Here is a 24,566-nt window from a genome sequence, read left to right on the forward strand (position 1 = left end):
GCGGGTGTGTGGCAGGGGCACCTCCAGCTCATCCTTAGGACTCTGCAGAGGTGTCACCTCCTCTGAGAAGCCCTCCTCCCCAGCCCCGCTCAGACCCGGCTGGGAGGCTGTGACTGCTCCGGGGCTGGGGAGGAGGTCCAAGGAAGTGCAGTTGCCCAGCGAAGTGAAAGGATTTCCCAGCTCCCTCGGGACCAGGAAGCTCCCTGCCCACAGAGCCTATTGTGACGAATACTCAGGCTGGATCTGATTGCCTCTGCTCCAGCCAGCCCTGGGCCACCCGTGGGTCCCGTGTGCCGCAGGAGGAAGGGAGAGGTGAGTGAGCAGCCCCTTCCTGCCCGCCCCTTGCCTTTGGACTCAAGTCTGCCACCATCACAGGCCCACTCTGGGAGAGAGGGCGTGAGCCACTTGGCCTGAGGCCTGAGGGCCCTCTTGCCGCTCCCAGAAAGGCCTCTCAGCAGGCCTGGATCTCCCCCGACTCCACGCTAACTTCCAGACTTTGGCCTGTCTCCTCGGGCACTGTGGCTTCCCAGGCGGTACAGCGGTAAGAAGCCCGCCTGCAGTGTGGGAGACACAGGTGATGTGGGTTCCATCCCTGGGTCGGGAAGATCCCCTGGAGGAGGGCATGGCAACCCACTCCAGTGTTCATGCCTGGAGAATCCCATGGACAGAGGGGCCTGGCAGGCTACTGTCCATGGGGTCACAAGGACACAACTGAGCACTCACACACACACACGCCCACACACACACAGAGGCAGAGAGGGCTCCTGGGCCGCCTGCCCCACCTGTCTCAGGCTCCTGGTCCCGGCAGTTCGAGAGCGGCCTGAGCTGAGGGTAACGCACGGTGGAGGGGACATTGATTTTGACGTTGGCCTGGCTCTGAGCTGCAGGCAGGTCGAGGGCAGCAGAGTCCTGCGTGGGCCTCTGCTCATTTATCTGGGAAACTGTGACCCGAGAGGGAGTCTGTGTGCTCCCCGGGGCTCCATCAGGGGCTCTGGGTGACTGCAAGGGGGCACTAGCTAGTCCCCCGGAAGGACAGCTTGAAGCCAGGTGGACCTGCATACCTTGGGATTCTGATGGCCCTGACCAGGCTGGTGGGTGAGCCACAGTGTTTAAGGAGGGAGAACCGGCATCTCAGTAACTGCGGGGAACGTGGGTCCAAGAGCGGCTCCCAGGAAGCATCTGTCTCCCTGCCCCGCTCTGGCTCTCTGCAGACCCCACCCAGGGGGCGAGCCAGGCATTGCCCTCCCCCTCCGTCTCCTGGCACCTCTTCCCGTCCCATCCTTCATCGCAGCCCCTGTCCTGCCTCCCTCCGCCCCATCCTGCGCACCCGAAACCCAGACTGGATACCCAGAGCTGCTCCAGCGGTCTGAGCTCCCGCCTGCCCCCCGCAGACCCGGGAGAAAAGCCGGAGGGGGCAGGTCCGGGGCCATGGGGCGGAGCGGTGCTCGCCGGGGGTGTGTCGGGCTCGGCCAATGAGAGCGCGGAGGTCGCGGGCGGGGGCGGGGTGTCCCGGTTGGCGGGGCGGGGAATTACCCCGGGAGGGCAGGTGTCCCAGGGCACCCTGAGTGGGCGGGGGCCTGAGCCCAGCCCCGGAAGGGCAGGCAGGCAGAAGCTCACCCCACGAGGGCTCACCTCGCCAGGACGGTGCCCAAGCCTATCCCTGGGAAGGCAGGTACTGAGCTCCCTGCAGCACCCCTGCCAGCCAGGTGCCCCTGGGACCTGCCCCTCTCACCCTCTGCCCCGCTCCCTGCAAGTTCCCCGCACCCGGGATGGGAAGTCTGGGCACAGCCCCAGGGCCCTCCTTGATGTCACACCCCCTCCCCGCCCCCGGCTCTGCATTCTGAAGGCTACCCTTGGGCCCAACTGTACAGCTGGGTGTTCATTTGGCAAAACTTGGTGGAGGCCTTCATGGAACCGCAGAGTCTGGCTACAGCAGGTGAGGGGGTGTGGGGAGCAGACAGGGCCTGGCTACCCTGCCTGGGGGGCCTGGAAGGCTGAGCTGCCTCTCCAGCCCACCCCCAGGTGCTCCAAAAGTCCCTCTGGCCTGGTGGAGGAGCTGGGCAAACTAGGCCGTCTGCTGAGAAGCGCTCCATGGGGCAGCGGAAGCAGGACCCTGTGGGCCTAAAGACCCGCCCGACACACACACACACACACACACACACACACACACACCCCCCACACACCACACACACACCACACACACACACACACCACACCACACACCCCACACACACCACACACACACACACACACCACACACACACACCACACACACCACACCACATACCCCACACACACCACACACACACACCACACCACACACCCCACACACACCACACACACACCACACACACACACACACACACACACACACACACACACACACACACACACACACACACACACCACACACACACACCACACACACCACACACACCACCACACACACACACACACACCACACCACACACCACACACACACACACACACACACACACACACACACACACCACACACACCACACACACACACCACACACCACACACACACACACCACACACACACACCACACACACCACACACGGGAGCCACCTACCTGAGACGCGGTCAGTGACCACTCTGGCCTCGGTTCCATCTCAAAGTCAGGCCCTGAGCCCAGCCCACGCTGGTTCCATGGTGGCCATGTGCCCAGGGGAGGGACACTTGATCTCCAAGAGCAAGACCGGCCCAAGGTCACTCGCCAGCAGGAGTCTGGAGAGCCCTGCTGAGAGTCCAGCACCCCGACCTCTCCCCTGGGCCTTCTGGGTGCCGCCCGCCTCCCGCCCCATGACTCAGCACCCTCGCCCAGCTCGGGAGGACTTTTGCTCCCTGCCCGTTCCTGCAGCCTCCCATTCTTATCCCAGCAGGGTCTCCCAGCAACACCTGCCCAGCATGCAGAAAGTCGGGGCCCCCGGGGGCCAGGACCAGGCCTCCAGCGGGAGGGGCGCCCTGGGCCGCTCGGGGGTCGTGCTGCTCACGTACGTGCTGGCAGCCCTGGAGCTCACCTGCCTCTTCATGCAGTTCTCTATCATGCCAGTGAGTACCTTCCCCAGGCCGCCCGGCCCGCCCCTTCACCTTCCTTCCCGCTCCGGCGGGGCCCGCGGTCCGACCTGATGCTGCTCTCCTCTCGCTGGGGGCCCCTTGCTGCACTGGAGCTAAGCCAGTTGAGGCACCCGGGGACTGTGCCTCTGGGCCCCCCCCATCAGCAAGTCCTGGGCTCTGATGCTCCCGCCCCAGCTTGGGGCCTTGGCCCTCTTCACCCACCAGCCCAACACCCGCGCGGCTCACTTCCTAGTCCCGCTCAGTGGTCCGGCCTCGTGAGGCTTGCCCACACCCCGCACTGCATGTCATGGTCTTGGATCGCTTCTGTCTCCCCAGCGAGGATATGAGGGCAGGACTAATCCGGCTGGTTCTCTGCTGCCTGCCCTGGTCTGGACTCTGCCTGGCCCCCAGCAGCCCCTGGGTTCCTGCGGCCCCCGTGGCTCGCTGGTGCCCACCCGCCCGTCATCCTCCCCCGTGCGCTCCTGTCTGTTCATTCCATACCCCCGTGTGCAGCTGGCCTGCTGGGACTCGGCCTCCTGGGGCAGCAGCTCCCAGTGGACTTTGGAAGACCGGAGCCCCAGGGGTCCTTGTCTGCCTGGTCTGGGTGGGACCGTGGCCCTAGCCACTGGCCACTTTTAAAAGTTCCCCAGGAGATTCTCATGAGCAGCCTGGGCCTGGGGGTCTGGGTGGGAGGGCTATGGCCTTTGTCACAAGTCCAGCCATGGCAGGGGTCCCTGGCCAAACAGCGAGCCCAGCTCACTGCCTCCCAAGCCCGGCTCACCTCCACCGGGCTGGTCCAAGCCCTGCATCCCCTCCTTGGCAGCCAAGGGGCCCGAGCAGGTGCCCCACTCACTGCCCTTCAGAGAACCGGGGCCGGAGTGATGAGCGAACATGAAATCTTGAGGACTCAGGGCATGGAGCGGCTCCCAGCACCACCTCCCCTCCCACTGGCTCTCCCGGGGAGGCGGGGGCGGGGGGCATGTGTCTGCTCCACAAATGCTCGCAGGTATTCTGAGCGCCTGTCCTCAGAGCTCAGAATACCGCAGAGCACAAGGCGGACTAGACCACGGGCACCCCACCGCTGGTGGTCCTGAGCATAGGTGACACCCACCAACAGTGAACAATGTGTCGTTAGATTGTGCTGCAGGAGGGGTCCTGGGGGTGCTGAGGAGTGTGGCGGGTTTGGGGTCAGTAGGGCCTCCCCAAGAAGGCGACCCTGTACAAAGCCTTAAAGGAGACGTGGGAGTGGGCTGGCCAGTGCAAAGGCCCTGGGGCAGCCGTGGGACCAGTGCTGGAGGGGAGAAGGTGCCGAAGCCAGGAGGGGCTGCGGGGACTCCAAGGGTGGAAGCAGCAGCAGGAGCTGGTCTCAGAGGAAATCCGGGAGTCAGTTCTGAACGTGCTGAGGTCCAGGGGCTTTTAGACATCGAGTGCTGAGCCAGGGCAAAATGGGCTCTGCCCTCACACATTCGAGGTGTGTCCTGGAGAAAGGAAGGGGGCCAGCAGCTGCCTTCACCAAGTTCTGAGTCCCTTGAGCCTGGACCCAGAGGTCCTGTCAGGCTCCCTGCTACGATATAAGCAGCTGAGTCCAGGGTCACAGGTCACCCCAGATGCATCGTGGAGCAGTCAGAGTCAGACCCTCATTTCCCTCACAGAGGATTCCCTGCTCAGAGCTACCCTTCCTCCCCCTTCCCACCAAGGGCCCCGGATCGCAGGTGCTGGGGTCCTTCCAGGCCCCTCCCAGCGACCTCTCATGTGTTTCAGTACCTGTCCCGGAGGCTGGGCCTGGATTCCGTCACCTTTGGCTACCAGCAGACTATGTTTGGGGTGCTGCAGCTGCTGGGCGGACCTGTGTTCGGCAGGTACGGGGGGGTGGGGAAGTCTGGGGGCCCTCATCCCATGATGACCCAGGCCTGCCCCTGGGAGGTCACGGCCTGGGTGACACCAGGTTCCCAGACCTCACACAGGGCCACGCTAGAGGGATGGCAGCCCCTGAGGCACGGATGAACTTTGACCCTTTGTTGTTCCGTGGCTCAGTCGGATCTGACTCTTTTCGACCTTCACCATCTCCTGGAGCTTGCTCAAATTTTGTCCCTTTAGTGCTGGGTTAAGTCCCTGCTCCCAGGGTGTCCCGACCCATAACCGCCACTAATTCTGGTTTGTGGCTGGAGAGAGGATGTAACTGGTGAGGCTCTCGTGGCCATAAATGCCCTGCCCTGCTGAGCTGGGGGGTTCCACCAGCAACTTTTCTGGAAAAGAGAATTCTGGGGACTGGGACTCCCACTAGTCTTCATGCTCTGGGGGCGCTGGCCTCACCCTCCTGCAAACCCTGCCGTGGACAGATCAGCATGGCAGGAGTCAGATCTGACTCACTCCATGGGAGCGAAGGGGCTCCAGACCCAGTAACACGGGACAGAGCAGGGGTCCTGGGGGTGGGGGATGTTCCCCACTTGAGCCCGGGAAGAGCTTTCTGTAAAGCATGCACACGCCCTCAGCCCCTTTGCATCCCACAAGTTATTTACTAGAAGCAGGAGTGACCAAGTGGGTCAGACCCCCCAAGGTCACTGAAGACTGCCGCATGGGAAGGGTGGAGAAACAGGCCCCATGAGGAGGGAGGCGGGGACCCGGGCCCTCCTGCACCCACACAGCACCTGGACCCCTCTGCGGCCCAGCTCCCTGGCCGTCCGGAGGGGCGGGTGTGGGGCAGAAGAGGGGCACCCCTGCCTCCTGCCGGTGAGGGTCATGGGTGTGGGCCTCCCAGGTTCGCAGACCAGCATGGGGCGCGGGCAGCCTTCACGCTGTCCTTCCTGGCCTCGTCCGCCCTCTACCTGCTCCTCGCAGCCGCCTGCATCCCGGCCCTGCCGGGCGTGGCCCTGCTCTTCGCCTCGCGCCTGCCGGGTGCACTCATGCACACGCTGCCAGGTAGGGCGCCCTCGGCAACAGGTCCCAGTTGCCGGGGTCCAGGGCTGGACTGTCAGGGGTGGGGGGCGGGGCTTCGTGTGGGCGTGGCCTGAGCCGGGGGCGGGGCGGACGCCATCCCCAGGGGCCCTGGCCGCGGATGGAGGGGTGATGTACGGGATAGGCTGTGCCTCCACGGTTCTGGGAGGAGGGGGTGGGGAGCACGCGGCCTGGGGACAAGTCTGGGTGCAGCTGGTGACGTGGGGGGTGACAGGGAAGGGGCAGGTCCGAGGAGAGATGGGGCGTCCGGGCGTGGCCTGTAGGGAGCGGGGTGCAGTGGGGAGGCGTGGCCTGGGCTCCATGAGGGGTCTGCGCCGCTCAGCTCGCGTCCCACCCGCCAGCTGCCCAGATGGTCATCGCAGACCTGTCCACACCTGAGGAGCGGCCCGCGGCGCTGGGCCGGCTGGGCCTGTGCTTCGGCGTCGGTCTCATCTTCGGCCCCCTGCTCGGTGGAACCCTGAGCAGCTCGTGCGGGTGAGTGTCCAGGGCACTGGCCCGGCTGGGGTTGGGGCTGGCCAGCCAGGCGGCGTGTGGGTACCAGGCCGAACGAACAAGGACGAGACGGCTCTGTGCCGCCCAGGCCCTCAGCCCGGCCCCGCCGCCTCTCCGGGCCTGGGTTTCCCCATGGGCACCCTGACCAGGTGGGTCCACGGGAGGGGAGCCGGCTGGAACCTCCGGGTGGGCGTGGGCATCTGGGGGCGTGGCCTATGCGGTGGGCGGAGTCCGAAAGGCTTAGACCAGCGAGTGCCCAGTTGAAATGAACACCCGTACAGCACATGGATTCCTCAAATGTCAGGCGGGAGGACATCCGGGAGGCAAAGAGGACATGGGGGACGGGAGACTGCCTGTGAGGCTGGCGAGGACCGAGCGGGGGTGGGCAGCGCGTCAGGCCGTGGAGCCCTCAAGCAGGGGCAGGGGGTGACCTGGATGCTGTGTCGAGATTGTGGGGGCTGGTGCCACGGCAGGGAGACCAGAGGTGGGGACTGACCCGATCCAGGCGGGAGAGAATGGCGGCTGGACCAGGGGCGGCCGTGGTGGGCAGAGGGCAGTGGCGGGATCTGGCTTGGTTTTGCTGATGGCTGTAGTGTAAGTGTGAACACAGGGCCGTGCGTGGACTCGGGCTGGGTCTGGTGGAGCCGTGGGCCTCGCTGAGGTCCCTGCTACCTGGGCTACCCGCAGGAGTTGGGTCCCCACCAGGGTGAGTCTGGTGCCCGGTAGACGCATGAAGGAGTTCCCGAGTGGGCTGAGCGGGGGGTCTGAGCTGGAGGAGAACGGGGCCGTGCTCTCAAGTGGGGGGTTTCTAAGCCCTGGGAACTGCTCCAGAGGAGGGCTGGGGCCCAGCACTTGGTGTTAGAAGCCTGGGATTAAGAAAAGCCGCCTGGAAGACCCAAAGAGATGAGATTCAGGGGGGGTGTCCAGGCGTGAGGGTCAAGGATGGGACCCGCCGCCCGCGACTGCGGACTCCACCTAGACCGGGGCCGCCTCCCTCCCTGCTCAGCGTGGATGGGAGCCTGGTTTGGGAGATGGGCCCAGGACAGGAGAGAGGGCCTCTGTGTGCCCACGGAGATACGAGAGAGGGTCAGGGGCCGTGAGTGAGAAGGAGCACCTGGGGCATGCGGAGAGGTGGGGTAGGGGGCAGCCCTGCCTGCTGACCCTGGGGGTCAGGATCAGAACCAGGACTGGGGCTTCGCCGCCCATCCCGGCCGCCTGCCACCCTGGGCCCTGGACAGGTTTGCTCACCTTGCAGAGTACACACACACACAGGCCTCCTCGGGCCAGCCCCCCCACCCCCATCCCTCCTGTCTTTACCTGCCCTTGTCCCCAGCATAGCTGCTGACCCAGGAAATACCGGTCATTTCCCTGTCCCTCCCAGAAGCCCCCAAATTCACTCCATCCCTGCCCTGACCTTTCAGGGCATTCCACTAGCTTCCCAGTTCCATCCCGAGGTCTAAGGCACTTTCTTTGATGGGTGGGGAAACCGGGGTCCCACAGAAGGTAAGACCCCCCTCCCAGTGGAGCAGCCAGTATCCCCTCAAGGCCCCGGGAAGTGGGGGGTCCTCTGGGACCCCGACGCCCCACGGCAGGGGCCGGCTCCCCATCTCTGTCCGGCCTCTCTGCTAGCCTCAACCAGCTCTGCCTCCCAGCACAGCCCGCGGCAAGGGCAGGCGGGATGCAGAGGCGCTTTCCCACCCCTCCTCCCCCTTGATGCAGTGGGGGGTGAGGTCTCCCTGGCTGTTTCTACCTGCCCATCCCAGCCCCCCCTGCCCTAAAGGCCCCTAAAGGCCCCAACCATGCCCCACCCCCCCACCACCAGGGAGCAGGTGGAGGGAGGAAGTGGCCTTGGCAGCCCCTGCCCTGAGCTAGCTACTGGAATAACTGGTTTAGGCCCAGCCTGCAGCTCAGGGCTGGGAGGCCTGGCTACCGCAGAGCACCCAGACCTGCGCCCTGAGTCACTCAGCAGGTGAGGGGCAGCCCCGTGACTCAGGGTCCCCAGCCTGGCACCTCGCAGCCGGGGGAGGCCTCCACCACCTCCTCCCCCCGGGGGGCCGTGTGCCCCCGGGGCAGGCAGCGCCAGCCTGCCTAGCCCACCGCAGCTGAGTCCTGGGCAGGGGAGTCCGGTGGATCGGCTCAGGCGTTTGAGAGACAAGGGCCACCTGTCAGGCGCTGCTGAGAGTGGGGTCGGGCAGAGCCCAGGCCCGAGGCTGGACTTAGCAGGGGGGTCTCCGCAGGACCCCCTGCTCCTCTGGCCACTGAGGGGCTGCCCCACAGTCACAGATACCACTGGGCCCGCAGGCCAGCACCAAAGGGCTCTGTCCCCCTAGAGGTGACCCCCCCTGGGGGTGCTGCTTATACAAGCCGGGGCTGGGAGCGCCTCCAGCCACAGACCCTAAAGGTCAGGCCAGACTGGGTTCAGTGTCCCTGGCCAGCCTTCCTGGGCGCTAAGCGATCCCAGCCCCACGCCATGCCCAAAGGGCCCTGTGACTCAGTCACTGTAACCCCCTCCTTATCTGGAGGCCTGGGAAGGCTGGTCCCCCCAGGACTGTACCTCAGCCCCTGGACGAGGGGACGGGAAGCCCTCACTCTGCTGATGGAAGGCTCCCAGTCCAGTGAAAACCCGAGGTTAATGAGCAGACACCGGGGCTGCCCTGAGCGACTCTGAGGCGACTCAGGGCAGCCAGGCCGCCTGCTCCATAGCCTCTTGCCCCGGCTCACCGAGGCCCTGTCGCCTCCCAACCCCGGGGGTCGTGCAGGCCCTACTGATGGAGCCTGGTGCACCAGGCCCTCGGGGGTCCACGGACGGGGCGCGAATGGCTGAAACTAGTGGGGCTGGACCTCAGCTTAGACCTGTTGGCTGGACAGGGCTCCAGGAAAGCCCGTGCAAAGGCGGAAGGAGCTGGGGACTTGCCTGGGGACCTGTGTGGGCAGAGGCTCGGGGAGCACAGAGGCTGGACAGGGACAGCTGAGGCCAGACACGGCTTCAGGGCTATTTTCTAGCACTCGAAGCCAGAGGGGGGCTGAGTCAGGGCTGGCCCCTCAAGGCATCCATTGCCAGACATGGTTTCACCCACAGTGTGGTGGGCCAGGGCTCAGCTAGGACAGGGCGCTTCTCCCCCCAAGCTCAGAACGGGTGGCTGGTGACTCTGGGAGCCCCTCACAGCCACGCTCCACCTGAAGCTGGGCCCAGCTGACCCCAGGCCCCTCCAGGAGGGACAGGACCGGGGTGCGCAGGCCGGGAGGCGCTGAGGGGGGCCTTGGCGGGAGCGGTCCCCCCCTCCCCGGGAGCCCCAGAGCCGATGGGGAGGGCAGCTCCAGGCTCACGAGGAGTGATCACCTCAGAGCGCGGCGGGAGTCGGATGGTGTCAGGCAGAGAGGATGCGTGCACAGAGCTCACACGAGGTGGACAGGTGGACAGGTCTCCTGCCCTCCTGATGAGGTCAGATCAGCAGATTCCAGGCCCTGAGATAAGGATGAAAGGCAGTGTTTGTGGCTGCTGACGTTTGACCGGCGCCTGTGGCAGCCGCGGCCAGCCGTGGCCGGTTCCAGAGGCATCCCCCGGCGGGAAGCAGGCGCCCTGGGAGGGTGGCCGCCTGGAGCCCAGCCCTCACTGGCATCTGAGGAAAGGTGATCACCCAGCAAGCTAGCCACCGAGAAGGGACAGAGGACTCAGTACCCTGGGTCCAACCCAGGGCCTTCGAGGGTCTCTAGGGTCTGTCTGTTCAGTCTCCCGTCAACCCATCCGACCGAAAATAAGAGCGAGTGAGTGGACAAAGACGTGCAAACCTGCCTGCCTCATGGCCCTCACGGCCCACACCCAGTTTGCATTAAGTAGAAACGGTCCAGTGAGCCAGGGGACAGACGGCCCAGAGCCCCACCTGCCTGAGCTGCACCCCAGAGGTGCCCGGGCTGGAGGCAGCCTCGGGGGTGCGCTGACTGGGGGGGGGCTCCCAGGTTGTGTCTTGGAAGGCAGAGCAGCAGCAAGTGGGGGCAGGAGGCAGGAGGGCGTCCCCACAGAGAAGCCCCCCACCGTGGGCAGTTTCCTCCTGTCCTCACTCTCCTTTCTGCCGTCTTGTCCGGGGGAGTCGGAGAGTGCTGTGCGTGCAGAAGGACGCCCCAACTCCCCGGGCCTTCCAGTTCACAGGCCGCCCCACACGCGACAGGAGAGAACCCCCAGAGAAGGGGCCTGGCTCCCCACCACCCACCCCACACTCGTCACTTGCCTCCCAAAATAACCATCTAAGTAGCCGTCTCTGCTCGAACACATTTCCGGGGCCTCCGGCAAAGAATGCTGGTTTTGTCCTTGCCCGGGCAGGCCTGAGCAGTGACGTGTGGGCCTTGGAGGCCACAGTCCTGAAGAAAAGGCCCTTCTCTCTGGCTACCGGGGCTGGGGTGTCCCTGCTGTCTGGGGGAGGGGACTGTGGGGTCCAAACCTGGCCACATCCCTCCCGGGGGGTCCCAGGGTCCTCTGACCCTTCCTACCAATGGGCACGTCCATTGGTCGGGAACCCGGGCAGCCAGAAAGCCCAAACGTTCCACATCCTGGGCAGTGGGCATCGGCTGGGGGGCCAGAGACGGGCCTGTGGGGAGGGGCGGGGTTCAGGGCCCGCTGCAGCCCTGACCAGCGGCATGAGCCCCGGCAGGTTCCGGCCCAGGAATGAGGGCGGCCGGGGCCCAGCCACTCTGGTGTGGCGTCCCCACGGGCTTCCCTGATCCCATGTGGAGGAGATTCCTGTCCTCCCCGGGGCTCCCCGGGGAGCTGTGCGTGTGAAGATGTGCACGCGTGTGCACGTGTGGGCACGTGTGTGCACCTGTGCTGGAGTTGGGGCGAGAGAGTCCTCTCTTTGAAGTCCGAGGAGAGTCAGGGGCAGCTCGTGGCTGCCCTGTCTGAGGACACTGACGGAGTCTGGGCCAGGACAGCTGTCATCCATTTGGGCCACAGTCTGGCCCACGGGGGTCTCAGCGGAGGGTCCCACCCAGGCCCCCCAATCCTGGGGGGCAGATAATGGCCCTGGAGTAGAGCAAGCCCTTCTCAGGGGACAGGGTACCTGCTGTGGAGGAGGGCAGAGCCTCTCAGAGAGGGCCCTTGCAGGATGCATAAGAGTTTTCTCTGCTGTGGAGGGGCAGGGTGTTCTGCCGTGACCACGCCTGGAGGTCCACACGGCCTGGCTCAGTAAGAAGCTTCTGTTTCTCTCCTCTCGCCTTCAGGAGGAGATGGTGGCAGTCGTAAGGGCCAGTCCGCAGTGCACTGGCTCCCGGCTGACATGGACGGCCTGCCTGGCGCGGTAGGCCGAGGCCCGCCGTCTGGTCCGGGGGATCACAGGCTGAGTGTCCCTGTGCTGACCCACGGAGGGGAAGCATGGCCTCAAAAGTGAAAGCCGAGGGGAGAGTCTGAGTCACGGCCTTGGTGGGAGCGCGGGCAGGCGGGCAGGAGCCCTGAGGGCTGTGTCCTGGGTCTTTAGGGGGCCAAAGGCCCCCCACCCTGCAGCCCAGTCTGCCCAAGCCCCTCCTGGAAGTGGGGGATCCTGAGACCCACTAAGTGCGGGCCTGTCCTCCCCCAGGAGGGCAGGGAGGGCTGACGGCCCCCAGACACAGGTGGGCCCGTGGGAGGCGGGGGTCCCATAGCCTTCCATGTGGGCGCGTGGGGCTGAGACTCAAAGCCAGGCCCCGGCCCACAGGGCACAGCGGGGTCAGTCTCTCCAGCCGCTCCTGGTGCCCCAGCCCCGGTGCTACCTGGCACCCTTCTCAGCCTCCACGCCAGGCGGCCCCTCCAGTCCCACCAGGACAGGGGCCGGAGGGCTCTGGGGACTGGGTCTTTCCCCCGGGAGCCTCGGTGTCCTGCTCCCCAGCAGGGGCGGCACCCTTGGCCCTGCCAAGAGTGTCTGGGGGAGTCTGGGGGGCATCCCCCTTGCTGGGTCCTGTTCCCCAAACATGGCTCCCAGGGCTCACAGCACCCCTGTTCTTCGGGAGCTTTCTCACCCCTCAACAGGCCAGGAGCCATGCATCCCCAGGACCGTGGCCGCCCACTCCAGGCCCCTGCCCCCGCCCCTCTGGGGCTCAGCATCCCGCCCCCACGGCTGCCCACCCTCAGAGACCGCAGGGACGGAAGGGTCTGTTCCTTCACTGTCCCCTAATGAATGTGCCCTGAGGGTCCATGTCCTGCCCTCCAGACTGAAGCCTGGGGAGGCGTGAGGGGTGCGGTGTGAGCTGAGAGCAAGCCGTCAGAGCTGAAGAGCGGCTGAAGGGGCAGTGGGTCCGCGTGCCCTGGGGCCTCAGCCCTGTGTGACCGCGAGTGCCGCCTCCAGGATCCAGTGTCCGCTCATTGCGGCCCTCGTGATCACCCTCCTGGGAGCCCTCCTCAGCGTCACCTGCATCCCAGCCAGCACCAAGGGGGCCGGCGCCCACGCCCAGCCCAGCCCGCCAGGTGAGCCCCGGGAGGTACCCTGGTCCAGATGCACACAAGGTGTGTCCCAGCTGGGACGCCCCGCCGGGTGCACCCTGCCAGACACACCTGGCCAGCTATACACCCCAGGTACGCCCCCTCAGGATGCAGCCAGTGTGAGGTGTGAGCCCTCCGACCCCAGCAGCCAACACCCTGGACCTGGGGCCCCGCTCACCCCCAGCCCAGCCCTCCCTTCAGGGACACTTTGCCAAGACCACGGCGAGCCAGGGCAGCCGTGGCGGCAGGGGCTGTGCCCTGGGCAATGGGCCCGCGGGGCTGGGGGCATCCAGCCACTGTCCGGTGGGCTGACAAACCCTCCGCGTGCCCCAGGGAAACCCAAGGCCAGCGTGTTTGACCTGAAGGCCATCACCCGCCTGCTGCTGCAGCCGGGCGTCCTGCCGGTGTTCCTGGTCAAGGTTATCTGCGGCTTCCCCATAGGTGAGTCCAGGGCTGGGGTGGCCGGGAGTTCTGGGGGGTCCGCCGGGAGAACCGCCTTCCCTCTGTCCGGCCTCTCGTGCTCCAAGCCTCCCCGGGCCCCAGGCCCACACCCGTCCCAGGGAGGGCACGGCCCACTGGTTGGTGCAGGCCTGGCCGCCTGGGCCAGGAGGAGGACAGACGGCGGGTCTCCCCCTGGCCTCAGGCCCCAGTCACCCCTGCTTTATAAAAGCTCTCACTGCCCTGCCCAGCGGCTTCCGAGGCCTCTCGGGACAGTCGGGGAGAAGACTGCGTCTGCAGGGGAACACACACTCCACCCACCCCTGCATCCCTTCTCGGGAGACCTGACGGCGTCCCTGAGCACAGTCAGGCCCAGGAGTGACCCCTCAGAGCCTGCGTCGGAGGGCCTCCAACCCAGGAGCCTTGCAGAGAACACCTGTGAGGCCTGGCTGACAGGCGTTCCCACATGGGTGCTAAAGGGTTAACCCGTCCTCTGCAGAAACGCCCCATCCTTGCCATTGGGGAACCCTCCCAGCTCACCTGCCCCCAGGATGCTCAGGGGGACAGGTGATGGGAACCCAGATCATCAACCTCAGTTCTGGGGCCAAATCCTCCCACCTTGCCTGCCTGGGGCCCCCCGGTCTGCCATCCCCTCACCCCTCCAGACGGCCTTGGGCTCTGCCCACCCTGGGCAAGGGCAACGCCAGGCACCTTCTCACTCACAGCCCATGGCAGCCCCGTGGGGCAGACCGCCAGGGAGGACCTTGGGGAAGGCTGGCGTTGGTCCTCCCTGAGACGGTCACCGTGGCTGGGCCCCTGGTGCCCCGGCGGGCCAGCTGTCAGGGGGTGCAGAGGGGCATGGCTGCACAGCCCTGACCCCTGACCCCTGACCCCCCGCCCGCCCAGGGCTCTTCATGGTCATGTTCTCCATCATCTCCATGGACTTCTTCCAGCTGGAGGCCGCCCAGGCCGGCTACCTCATGTCCTTCTTCGGGATCCTCCAGATGGTGAGTGGGTGCCGGACGCGCTGGGCGGGTGGGCTCCCGGCACTCCCAGGGTCCCAGGGCCTCGCAGACCACCCCCCCCCCGGTTTCTGAGCAGCGGGGGAGCCGTCCTGCACGCCCACCTCTCGGGTGTTCCGTCCGCACCTTAGCTTCCGGCTTGTCCCCCGCTCTCCCTGCTCACAGTCCCCACACCTGGGTCTGCACATGCGTGCCCTCTCTGCCCGAGCCTCCCTATGTCACTAACGGTAAAGGACCCGCTTGCCAACGCAGGAGGTGTAAGAGATGCGGGCTTGACCTCTAAATCGGGCAGATCCCCTGGAGGAGGGCATGGCAACCCACTCCAGTATCCTTGCCCGGGAAATCCTGTGGACAGGGGAGCCTGGCCGGCTCTGGTCCACAGGGTTGCACAGAGTCGGACACAACTGAGGCGACTTAGCATGCACACACATGCACTCTCTGCCCATCCATCTGCCCGGGGGGTCCCATCTGAGAGGGGAGAGGGGAGCTTTGTCCATCCAGCTTTGAGGGGGCTGGCAAGCCCTCAACTTCCCATCAGGAAACACGTCAGAGGCCCATGGCCTCCCAGCATCCACCTGGGTACCGGCAGTGCCAGGCCGGCCAGGGGGCGGGGGTAGCCGGCCCCCGTGGGGGGCGCGTGACAAGGAGAAGGGCCGGGCTCTGCATGTCCCACGCCTGCCCACCGGCGGTGTGACCGTGGCGGGGACAGGTGGCGACGTGCCTGCCGCCCCCCGGGACGTCTGCCTGACAGCCGGCGCGCGGGAGGGGCTATTCTGGGATCTGGCGGGTGGCGGAGTGAGCGCTGAACCTCTCCGGAAGCGGGTGGCGGTCCCAGCACCTCCAGGCCATCTGCTGCCCTAGCCTCTGGGCCCGGGGCTGGGCTGGACCCTGGACTGAAATAGCCGTTCCGGGGAGGGGCCGGCCCCCACCCCGCCGTGGGCCTAGCTGCGTGGGCTGGGAAGTACCAGCCTGGTGGGGAAAATAGATAAACAGAAAACAACAATAACATGGATGCTGTGAACTGGGGGCCGCTGGAGCCTTGTTCTAAACGGCCACCCCCGGGACGCCCCTGACGGTCCAGTGGTTAGGAACCCCCGCTTCCGCTCTAGGGGCGCAGGTTGGGTCCTTGGGTGGGGGAGCTGAGATCCCGCGCAGGTGTGTGTTGCGGCCAAAAATAAATAAATAATGGTTTTTTAAATTAAAAATTTTTTAAATATATATTTTAAATAAGTAGAATGAAGAGCTGCTCCCAGCCCACCGGGGCCCTGAGCTCGTCCTGGGCTCAGGGAGGGACCGAGACTAGGCCCTGGCTGAAGCCGGCAGACCCCTTGAGACCCCCAGGGACCGACCCTGCTAGCCTCGAGCCTGGCACGGGGTGAGGGTGGGCCTGCCGAGATGGGCCCGGGGCCCTGGCACCTGTGATGATGGGGTGGACACATGGGGAGCCTGGGTGTGACCTGGGGACCCTCCCACAGGCCCAGCAAGAAGAGGGGGCTGGGGAGGGGAGAGCCTGCAGAGTGGCTGGGTGCTGGGCCTCAGACCTGCAGTCCAGCAGGTGAAGGTGGGGGCAGCTGAGGCCCTGCGCCGTGTCTGTAGAGAGGGCCTTGGTCACCTCCATCCCACCCAGGGTAGGGCTGGTCACCGGGGGTCCGGGGAGGAGAACCCACCGCTGCTGAAGCTGCCCTGGCAAAGCACGTCCTGCCCCACCCAAGGGGCTCACCGCATCCCCAGCTCCCTATGTGTGGGGGTCCTTGGGGTTGGGGGTCTCAATGAGGGCAGCCCAGGTTGTCCTAACCTGGAAGGGATGGCACTCACTCTCCTCCCTGTGGTGAGGGGTGGGGGGTTTGCTGCCCTCTGTCCCTCGAGGACCCTCTTGGGAGGGTCCCCCACTGAGCCTTAGGCCACTGCAGGGATGGAGCTTCTGTCCTGCGGGAGGAACAGAGACAAGCCCCCACCACCTAGGCGTCTGGTGGGTCAGGGGAGACAAAACCCGGAAGGAGAATCAGGGCCCTTGTCAGGGCAGAGATTGCTGCTTCGGTGGGGCGGCCAGCTGGCTGGGGGCTCTCCCCCGGCCCAGGGAGAGGCCCGGAGCGAGAGAGCCGCATGCAAGGAGGGTCTGCGGTGCAGAGGCCCTGGGGCGGCTCGGCCGGCCCGGCCGGAGGGGAGAGGAGTGTGCTCTGAAGGCCTGCATCGGGGGTGGGCCGGGCCGCAAAGCCAAGAAGGACCTGGATTTATTCAGATGTACTCGCTGTGGGTGGGGCCTTGTGGAGGCCGGGTGTGGTCTTACCAGCTGGCTGCCCCCGCCCCTAGGCTGCGTTAGAGCAGGGGTGGGCAGCGGGACTGGGAGCCTGTGACCTTGGGGGAGGCAGCAGCCCCTCGGGCCAGGGCAGCCAGGTGAGCGGACAGGGTCTCCAGGTGGGAGGATTGGGAGAAAGTGAAATTTCTGACTAACTCTAGTTACTAGTTCACTAACTCTGGTTTCATGTAAGAAGCTGGAAGGCAAGAAAGCTGAGGCTTTTTTTTAAGTTAATGGCAAAACGGAGAGCTGACTCCCAGCCCATCAGAGTCCTGGTCTCGGGTCCATATGAAGAGTGGAGACAGATTTCAGTCTCTCTCCTGGTTTGTTGATTTCCTCTGGGGTGTCAAGTACTAAAAGAAACTTGTCAAGTAGATCTTCCCTTTAAACAAACAAAATGAAGATAAGCAAGTGTGAAAGTGGGATTTTTTTTTTTTTAAGGACACCCGTGGTTGTGGTTTGAGACAGTTTCATGATGCCAGGCAGGCGGCAAGGACAGTGTTCCCTCCTGGTCCACGGGGCTGGACCCGCCCCTACCCTGGGTCACACAGCCCAGCCCGGGGTGCTGACCCCCAGCTCCAGTGGGCGCTGCTCCAAACTCACGGTTCCCCTGGGCACTTCCTGCCTGCCTGGTGGAAGAGGCAGGGACCATCTAGGGAGCCTCACCTCGGCCTGGGAACAGCCTGTGGGCTGGGCTTGTCCTCTGAGTCACATCCCAGGTGTCAAGGGTGTCCCCGCTCTGGGCTTTTCCTCCCACCCCCATGGGGAGGAGCGGAGGGCAGGAAGGGGAGCTGAACCTTAACCCAGCCCCTGGCTGGCTGACCCTGGGGCTGAGCTGGTGGGGGGAAGTGGGGGACAAGGAGGGCGGAGCTGGAGGTGGAGGGCTGAGCAACAGTGGGGGGTCTCTCGGGGAGCCTGTGGCCCCTTCCTCTCCCGCCCAGGCTCAGGACAAGCCCACCAGCCTGGGCTCCACCCCACCCCACTCTGGGACCCCAGGCCTCAGTTCACCCGGTCGTCATGGGAGTGGCGGCCCCCTGGCCCCAGTAGGTGGTGGCCAAGGCACCTGCTGCCAGGGCCAGGCCTCGATTGGGCCAGCTGCTGGAGGACCCCACATGGCCCCCAGGGCCCTGGGCTCACGTCCCAGTCCGGCCCCCTGCCCCCCCCCCGCCCCCGTGTGCCCCAGCCTCCCCATTTGTGGCAGCTCCCAGCTCCCAAACCAGACGGCCAAGAGTGAGCAGAGAGATGTGGTGGTGGGCCAGGGCACGCGGGTTGGGGGGGGGGCGGCTCCCCAGGGCTGGACTCAGGGCCACACTGTGAGCTTTCCACCCTGTAGTCACGGCCTCCCCCATCCCTGTCAGGAGTTAGCCAGCCCTTTCAGGGTTTCCCTGGTGGCTCAGACGGGAAAGAATCTGCCTGCAATGCAGGAGGCCCAGGTGTGATCCCTGGATCCGGAAGATCCCCTGAAGAAGGAAATGGCAACCCACTCGAGTATTCTTGCCTGGAGAATCCATGGAGGGAGGATCCTGGGGCAGGCTACAGTCCATGGGGTGGCAAAGAGTCAGACACGACGGAGCGACTAACACTTTCACTTTCATCACACCTGAGATGGCAGAGATGCAATTATTTCTGGATGTGGAACATGTGTGTGTGTGGGCGGGTGCATGTGTGTGCACGTGTGTGAGACCCCCCAGGCTGCAGGCCCCGTCTCCCCAGAACCTTGGGGCCGTCGTGGGAACCGCAGGCTCCCCCCTCCACCCTGTGCTTTCTGGCTGCTGGGACTGGTGGCAGGGGCCCAGGGGTCGTGGGTAGCGGGGGAAGCCCCCGAGCCGGCCGCAGCCCAGACGCCCTCCCAGGCCCGGCCGTGCCCACCTCCGCCCTCTCTCTCTCACCCAGGTCATCCAGGGCCTGGTCATCGGGCGGCTGAGCAGCCACTTCTCTGAGGGAGCCCTGCTCCGGGCCAGTGTGTTGGTCTTCAGTGTCGTGGGACTGGCCATGGTGAGAGACCCCCGTCCCGGCATCCCTGCAAAGAGCAGGGGCCCAGGCCCTCTCCCCTGACCCTCCTCAGCTGCCCCGTCTGCACTTGAGCCCTGGGGCTCCCTTGCCCCCAACTCCCACCCAGGACCACCTCAGCGGGACCTCAGGGGATGGACGACTCCCCCTGGTCACCGTGGCCTCCGCCTGCCTCCCGCCAGGCGCTGATGACCAACGTCTTCCACTTCTGCCTCCTGATGCCCGGCCTGGTCTTCAGCCTGTGTGCCCTCAACGTGGTCACTGACAGCATTCTGACCAAAGCTGTCTCAGCCTCAGACACGGGTGAGTGAGGTCCCTGGGTCGGGTGAAGGGCAGGCCCTGGGGGGCTCCCCGGCCCTGCTCTCTGGGGAGCTTGATGAGCAGTTTGGGGCAGAGCAGCTGTCCTGAGTGGGGACCCAGTGGGCACTGGGTGGGATGGGTGGCCAGGGGTCTGAGTGGGCAGGGTGGGGGCGGTGGCCCGCAAGAGCGCTCAGGTGAGAATCCTGCCCACCACCGCACCCAGCCAACCCCGCACCAGGCCCTGCTGATCAGCCCCAGGCCAGCCTGGGGGAAGGGAGGAGGGCTTCCTGGAGGTGGCATCTGACTTGACTGAAGTATGCACAGGGTTTCACTAGAAAGAGGGAGGAAAGATGACATCCCAGGCCAGCCCCAGCTGAGCCAGGGTGTGGGGTGAGGCTCAGAAAGGCTGCTGCGGAGGCTGGTTAGGAAGAGGGCCAGGCACAGAGAATGGCCAGAGGCCAGAGTGGGTGGGGCCAGCGCCGGGACACCTCCTGGTCCCTGCCCGCGCACACACAGGTGACTCCCGAGGGACCAGTGACCGAAGGCTCACAGCAACCTCAGTCTAAGAAGGCCCTGGACCACCCAGTGGGGCTCAGACACCCCCAGACGCAGACCCCCAGCTCCCACTCTGCAGCCTGCCTTCCCTCTGGAGGCTGGGGTGTTTCCCATCTGGACTGGTCGGGGGGTCCCTGGACCTGATGCTCCCCAGGCTCCCGCTCCCACACTGCCTTGCGCATGGTGCTGGTCAAGCCAGGGGCTCCTGTGGGCTGGCTGGGGTCAAAGGCCTCCCCAGCAGCAGGGCCAGAGAGCTCAGGGCCCCAGCTGACCCTCCGTCCATCCACCTGCGTGTCTGGGAGGGGCAGACAGATCCAGAGGCCCTGCTGAAAGTGGGGAGGCTGCCAGACAAAGCGTCCCCTCAGGGCTGCCTTGGGAACCCCCAGGGCTCCCTAGATCTGCGACTCTGTGGTCTTGGGAGGCTAGACTGGTCCTAGAGGGCTTCCTGGAGGCAGTGAGACGGCTCTGCCCAGAGGCCAGGAGGAGGAAGGAGGGGAAGACCCGCAGAGATGAGGGCAGGGCCTGCAAGGAAGCGAGAGGAGCAGACCCAGGTGCCAGGGGCACCTCCCCTCAGCTTGGAAGGAGTCAGAGCCGGTTCCCAGCGCCAGCCTGGGAACTGGAGACCGCAGAGGGGGCGGTAATTGCTCCCTGGTGTCTGCAGGGCCTGTGGGCGGTGGGAGGGGCTACTCTGAAATTCCCCCAATTCGGGCCCTGAGCCTGGGCGGGGCCTCGCCAGGCCACGCCCACCTGGTCCACGAGGGCGGGGCTTTCCAGCCCCGGATAGGAGCCTCTGAGGACCCCAGGACCTCTGAGGTCCCAGGGCGGCCCGCATAGGGCACAGCTGACAAGGGGAGGGCAAAGATGGGGGGTCAGGTAGAAGGGGTGCAGGCAGCTAGGTGAGCCTGGGGAGCGGGTGCAAAGAAGGGGGCGCCCTCTGAGCACCTGAACCTCCTCCCCCGCCCTGTGGGGGTGTTCCCTCCAGTCCACTCAAGGGCAGTAAAGGTCACGGGGGGGCCCTGGAGTGTATCGTGGCCCATGTCACACCCCAGCCCAGCGCCCACACGGAGCCTCCCCGGTTCTGGGCCAGGCTGGGCTGGGGTGCTGTGTCTCTGGCAGGCGGGGAGGGGTGGCAGCTGGCCCACGACCCGGGGCCCTGTTCCCAGGCTCCTCCTGTGCTTGGGAGCTCTCGGGAGCAGGGCAGAGGCACCACATCCAGAGGCCACAGCGCTCCCCACGTGTGGCCTGCGGGGAGCAGACGGGCAGGCAGGCCAGGTGGAGCGAGCTGGGGCGCGGAGCGGTGGACGGGGGGACAGGGAGGCCCGGGCCGTGTCGAGGACGTGGGCCGCCGGGGCAGTGATGCTCAGGGACCGGCCAGGCCTGACTTGACGCGCCCTCCCCCCGCTGCAGGAGCCATGCTGGGCCTCTGCGCCTCTGTGCAGCCGCTGACCCGGACCCTGGGGCCCACCCTGGGCGGCCTCCTGTATCGCAGCTTCGGGGTCCCCGTCTTCGGCCACGTGCAGTTTGCCGTCAACTTAGTCGTCCTCCTGGTCCTCTGGAGGCAGCCTGTGCCCTGGAAGATGGACAAAGCCCAGTGACGTTGGCTCCCAGGCAGACTGGCAATAAACTCCCTCGGGACCTTTCGCAGCCTGGTTTCTGAAGGCGCCTGCCTGCTGGACAGGGACTCTAATGAGGGGGTGGGGTGCAGCTTTGGAGGCTGGAGGGCTTCCTGGAGGATAGGGCCTGCAGCTGGGCCCCAGGGGTCCAGGGAGAGAAGAATCGCCCAAGAGCACCCCAGCATGAGGTGGGTCCCGGCCCTGGAGTCCACCACCCAGGCCAGCAAGGAGTCCTTCTTGCTGCCGTCCAGACGACTCTGCCCACGTCCCCAGAGACAGGGTGCTCTCTGCTCACCCGCGGCCCCAACGCCGACCCCTTGCCAAGCACACGCTGCCTGCACACCCTCCATAGCCCTTGAAGTTGCTTCCACTGGGGAACAGAAAGAGGACAGGGTCGTTTTTAAAAGGTCAAGCATTTGAGGCCTGGGGAGAGGTCAAAGAGAACCCTCGTTTCATGTTGGGGAGCCCAACGGGTAGAGAGCCAGGCCTCCAGGCTTGAGAACCGATGAGCCGTTCCTCCGCCGCCCCCCACCTCCAGCCCAAGTCCCATGGCGAAGGGGCATCAGACACAGTGAGGCCTGCCAGCTGCTGTGCCGAGAACCAGCGTGGAGAGGACAACCTTGTTGGGTGTCTGCAGATGCCCTTGAGACCAGGAAGGCCACCCTTCCCCCACAGGCTACTTTTAACAGAAGCTATTAAACTTGGAATATTCCATGGCCCCTCCTGGAGGAACCTCCGAGAGCCGAGATCCACACGCGTGCACACTCTCGCTCTCACACACACACACAGGCATACACACACATGCGCACACACACACACTCCCAGCCCCAGTGCTCAGTCAGACCCCAACCCCACCCCCCACCCCACCCCCCGTGAGCCCCACCAGAACTGGTGAGGCACCGGGGCCTCACTCTCTGACTTCCGTCATCCACTCTGGTGAGGCTCTGGCGGGAGAGATCTCCAGGGTAGTGCAGGATGGAGGTGCCCCTGGGTCAGTGGGGGCCCTGGAGCTGGCCTCTCCTCTCTGAAAGAGCCCCCTCCCATTTGCCCTGGGGCCTCAGAGTGTTGTTGTGGAGGAAAACATTCACCGCAGGAACGGTTTCTTCTCTGGACCCAGCACCCAGCCTCCCAGCAGGACTGCCCCACCTCCCAAGCCTGACCCCGGTGACCCAGTGAGTCAGGAGTCTTGTGACAGTGGCCCCCACCCCAGTTCAGGGTAAGACTGACATTAAGGCCCAGTTGCGGCCCTTCATTCCCCCAACCTCGGCGTCTCCCACCCCCACACCTGGCTCCCTCCAGCCACAAAGGTGACATGAAGGTGCCCTAGCCAGGCCAGGATCGCTGTCCCATCTTGTTCTTCCATCCTTGGCTTCTTCATCACCAACAGAACTTCTAGGTGGAGGGACACATCTCCCCTCCCCATCCCAAGGCTTGGGGGGCAACCCTGGACACCCCACTTCTGGAGTTGGAAGGGTGGAAGTTGCTCTCTGGTCAGGGATCTCAGGCCTCCCTCCTGATGACACATCCCAGGCCCCTCGGCGCCCTCAGCCTCCTGCCCAGGGCGCAGACCACTCTCCCGTTTGCCCAGAAGCACTGGCCGCCTCGCTGGCCCCACACGTCAGGTATGGGCCAGCAGGGCCTGACAGCTGGTCCAGCCCGGGGTGGGGTTAAGAGGGGAGCAGCAGGTGGGCAGTCAGAGGCCTGCGGGCTTCCTTTCAGGGATGGGCAGGTGAGCAAGAGGGGGCAGGAGGGGCAGCTAGGGTCAGGCACACAAGAGCCGCTCGGATGGAGAGACACACGGGCCGCACAGGGCCAGTTGGTCAGCAAGCAGGGTCCCGGCCTCCCCATTCACACCCGGAGTGAGCCAGGGCCCCCGGAGAGCACTCCCCCACCTCGGGAGAGGGTGACCAGGGTCTGGCAGATGACCGTGCGCACTCAAAGCGCGTTTCCTTGCCCTTCCGACACCTGGGGTGGCCACTCCCCCCAACGACACCCACTGAAGGGACCACCGTCTCCCCTCCCACAGAAAGTTCACTGCATCACACACTGGCTGATAGGAAAGAGAAGAATCGAGCTATTTATTTGGAATGGTGGTGAAATACAAATGTTAAGATGGATGATTTGGATATGTGGGTACCATTGACAAAAATACATAGACAACTAATAGCCCACGCAGGGGGCTCGGTGAGGCTCAGTGAATCAGCTTGGGCAGGTCATTGTGTGTGAAGTGGAGCAGCACCGGCTAGATGCTTGCCATAGTCAGCAAGTGGTGCTGTCGGGGCTCCCGTCTCCCTGGGCATCTTCTGGGCTCCCGTCTCCCTGGGCATCTTCTGGGCTCCCGACGGTGCGGCCCGCATGGTCCTGTGGAGAGAGAAGGATTCAGGGAGCTGTGCCCGAGCCTGGGGGCTGAGCCAGCCGGGGTCCAGCCTACACCCGAGGCCCCTACACGGAAGATGCAAGTGACATCTCCTGCCGCGCGCCCCAGGCGCGCCGCGACGGCGCGGCACCCAGTCCCCTCTCGACACCTAGACGGGGCAGGACCTCCCCCCCGACGTCCGAGATCGAAACCATCCTCCCCCAGGACCGCGTGCAGCCGGCGAGCGGGCGGCAGGCACTCACCGCGGCGGGGCTTAGGACTGGCCGGCCGGCTCGGGCTCGGGCTCCTGCTCCGCGGCGGCGTCTGCGGCGGCGGCCGCAGCAGCAGCGGCGGCGGCGGCCGCAGCGCGCTCGCGGCGGCTGCGGAAGTCCTGCAGGGCGCGGCGGTTCTGAAAGTCGATGAGCGCCAGCGTGATGGACGCGTTCCAGTAGCTCTCGCCCGCGCAGCGGAAGTCGATCTCCTTGCGGTCGGTGGTGACGATGGTGAAGTAGACGTACTTGCCGGTGCGCTCCACGCAGTCCACCTTGAGGATGGAGTGGAAACGGAGCTCCTTGGGGCGCGCGCCCGGGCCGGTGGGGAACAGCCTCAGGCGGTCGGTGGTGAGCACGCCGCGCTTCTTCTTCCACACCTGGAACAGGCTGTCGCTTCGCTTCTCCAGCTCGCCTTCTCTCAGCACCTCTCCGGAGCTCCTCATGTTGGCCAGCTTGGCGGTTGGAGGGAGACGACGCTCGAGCGATGGATGGCAGGATGAGCAAAGCGCTCTGGTGCTCTGGCGGCGTGGGAGCCGGTTTTATAGGGTCCGCGCCTGGCGCGCCCCGCCCCCCCCCCACCCCGGGCACGCCCCCTCACGGCCCCGCCCCCCGCCGTCCTCCCCCTCCCCGGCCCCCGCCCCACCCGCCGCGGTAGCCCCGGGCCTGCACAAGGCATCCTAGCCCCGGGCCACCCGAGGTCATCCCAGTCCACGTGTCTGCAGCCTGCGCCCCTC

At 65.6% G+C, this 24,566-nt stretch overlaps 2 protein-coding genes across 6 annotated transcripts; one reads left to right on the top strand and one right to left on the bottom strand.

Moving 5' to 3' along the window:
• The first annotated feature begins 297 nt into the window (after positions 1-297).
• On the top strand, positions 298-21,231 carry SLC22A18 (solute carrier family 22 member 18). Of its 5 annotated transcripts, none has more exons than XM_043452122.1 (11): positions 298-312; positions 2,904-3,075; positions 4,843-4,940; positions 5,840-6,000; positions 6,378-6,510; positions 12,837-12,955; positions 13,304-13,411; positions 14,315-14,415; positions 18,620-18,721; positions 18,919-19,039; positions 20,999-21,231. In XM_043452122.1, exons 2-11 carry the CDS (start codon positions 2,932-2,934, stop codon positions 21,184-21,186), a joined length of 1,275 nt encoding a protein of 424 aa, XP_043308057.1. In that variant the 5' UTR covers positions 298-312; positions 2,904-2,931; the 3' UTR covers positions 21,187-21,231. The 5 variants fall into 5 exon arrangements, with proteins under 5 accessions (XP_043308057.1, XP_043308055.1, XP_043308056.1 ...); XM_043452120.1 differs by lacking the exon at positions 298-312 and adding an exon at positions 1,529-1,672; XM_043452121.1 differs by lacking the exon at positions 298-312 and adding an exon at positions 1,546-1,672 and having other exon boundaries at positions 2,907-3,075.
• Positions 21,232-23,257: 2,026 nt separating this feature from the next.
• PHLDA2 (pleckstrin homology like domain family A member 2) lies at positions 23,258-24,355 on the bottom strand. The gene is made up of 2 exons (XM_043452134.1): positions 23,824-24,355; positions 23,258-23,565 (listed from the first exon to the last, which is right to left on the bottom strand). Exon 1 carries the CDS (start codon positions 24,273-24,275, stop codon positions 23,835-23,837), a length of 441 nt encoding a protein of 146 aa, XP_043308069.1. The 5' UTR covers positions 24,276-24,355; the 3' UTR covers positions 23,258-23,565; positions 23,824-23,834.
• Positions 24,356-24,566: the final 211 nt, after the last annotated feature.

This window comes from Cervus canadensis, chromosome 29, assembly GCF_019320065.1.
Source record: "Cervus canadensis isolate Bull #8, Minnesota chromosome 29, ASM1932006v1, whole genome shotgun sequence".
In the NCBI taxonomy this organism is placed as follows: Eukaryota; Metazoa; Chordata; class Mammalia; order Artiodactyla; family Cervidae; genus Cervus; species Cervus canadensis.

Bases quoted from the DNA above. Each gene is read 5' to 3' on its own strand.
- PHLDA2 (XM_043452134.1), bottom strand. From the start codon at position 24,275: ATGAGGAGCTCCGGAGAGGTGCTGAGAGAAGGCGAGCTGGAGAAGCGA.
- SLC22A18 (XM_043452119.1), top strand. From the start codon at position 2,674: ATGGTGGCCATGTGCCCAGGGGAGGGACACTTGATCTCCAAGAGCAAG. The intron at 4,941-5,839 runs GTACGGGGGGGT...TGGGCCTCCCAG, and splicing joins GGCGGACCTGTGTTCGGCAG to GTTCGCAGACCAGCATGGGG. The intron at 6,001-6,377 runs GTAGGGCGCCCT...CCCACCCGCCAG, and splicing joins ACTCATGCACACGCTGCCAG to CTGCCCAGATGGTCATCGCA.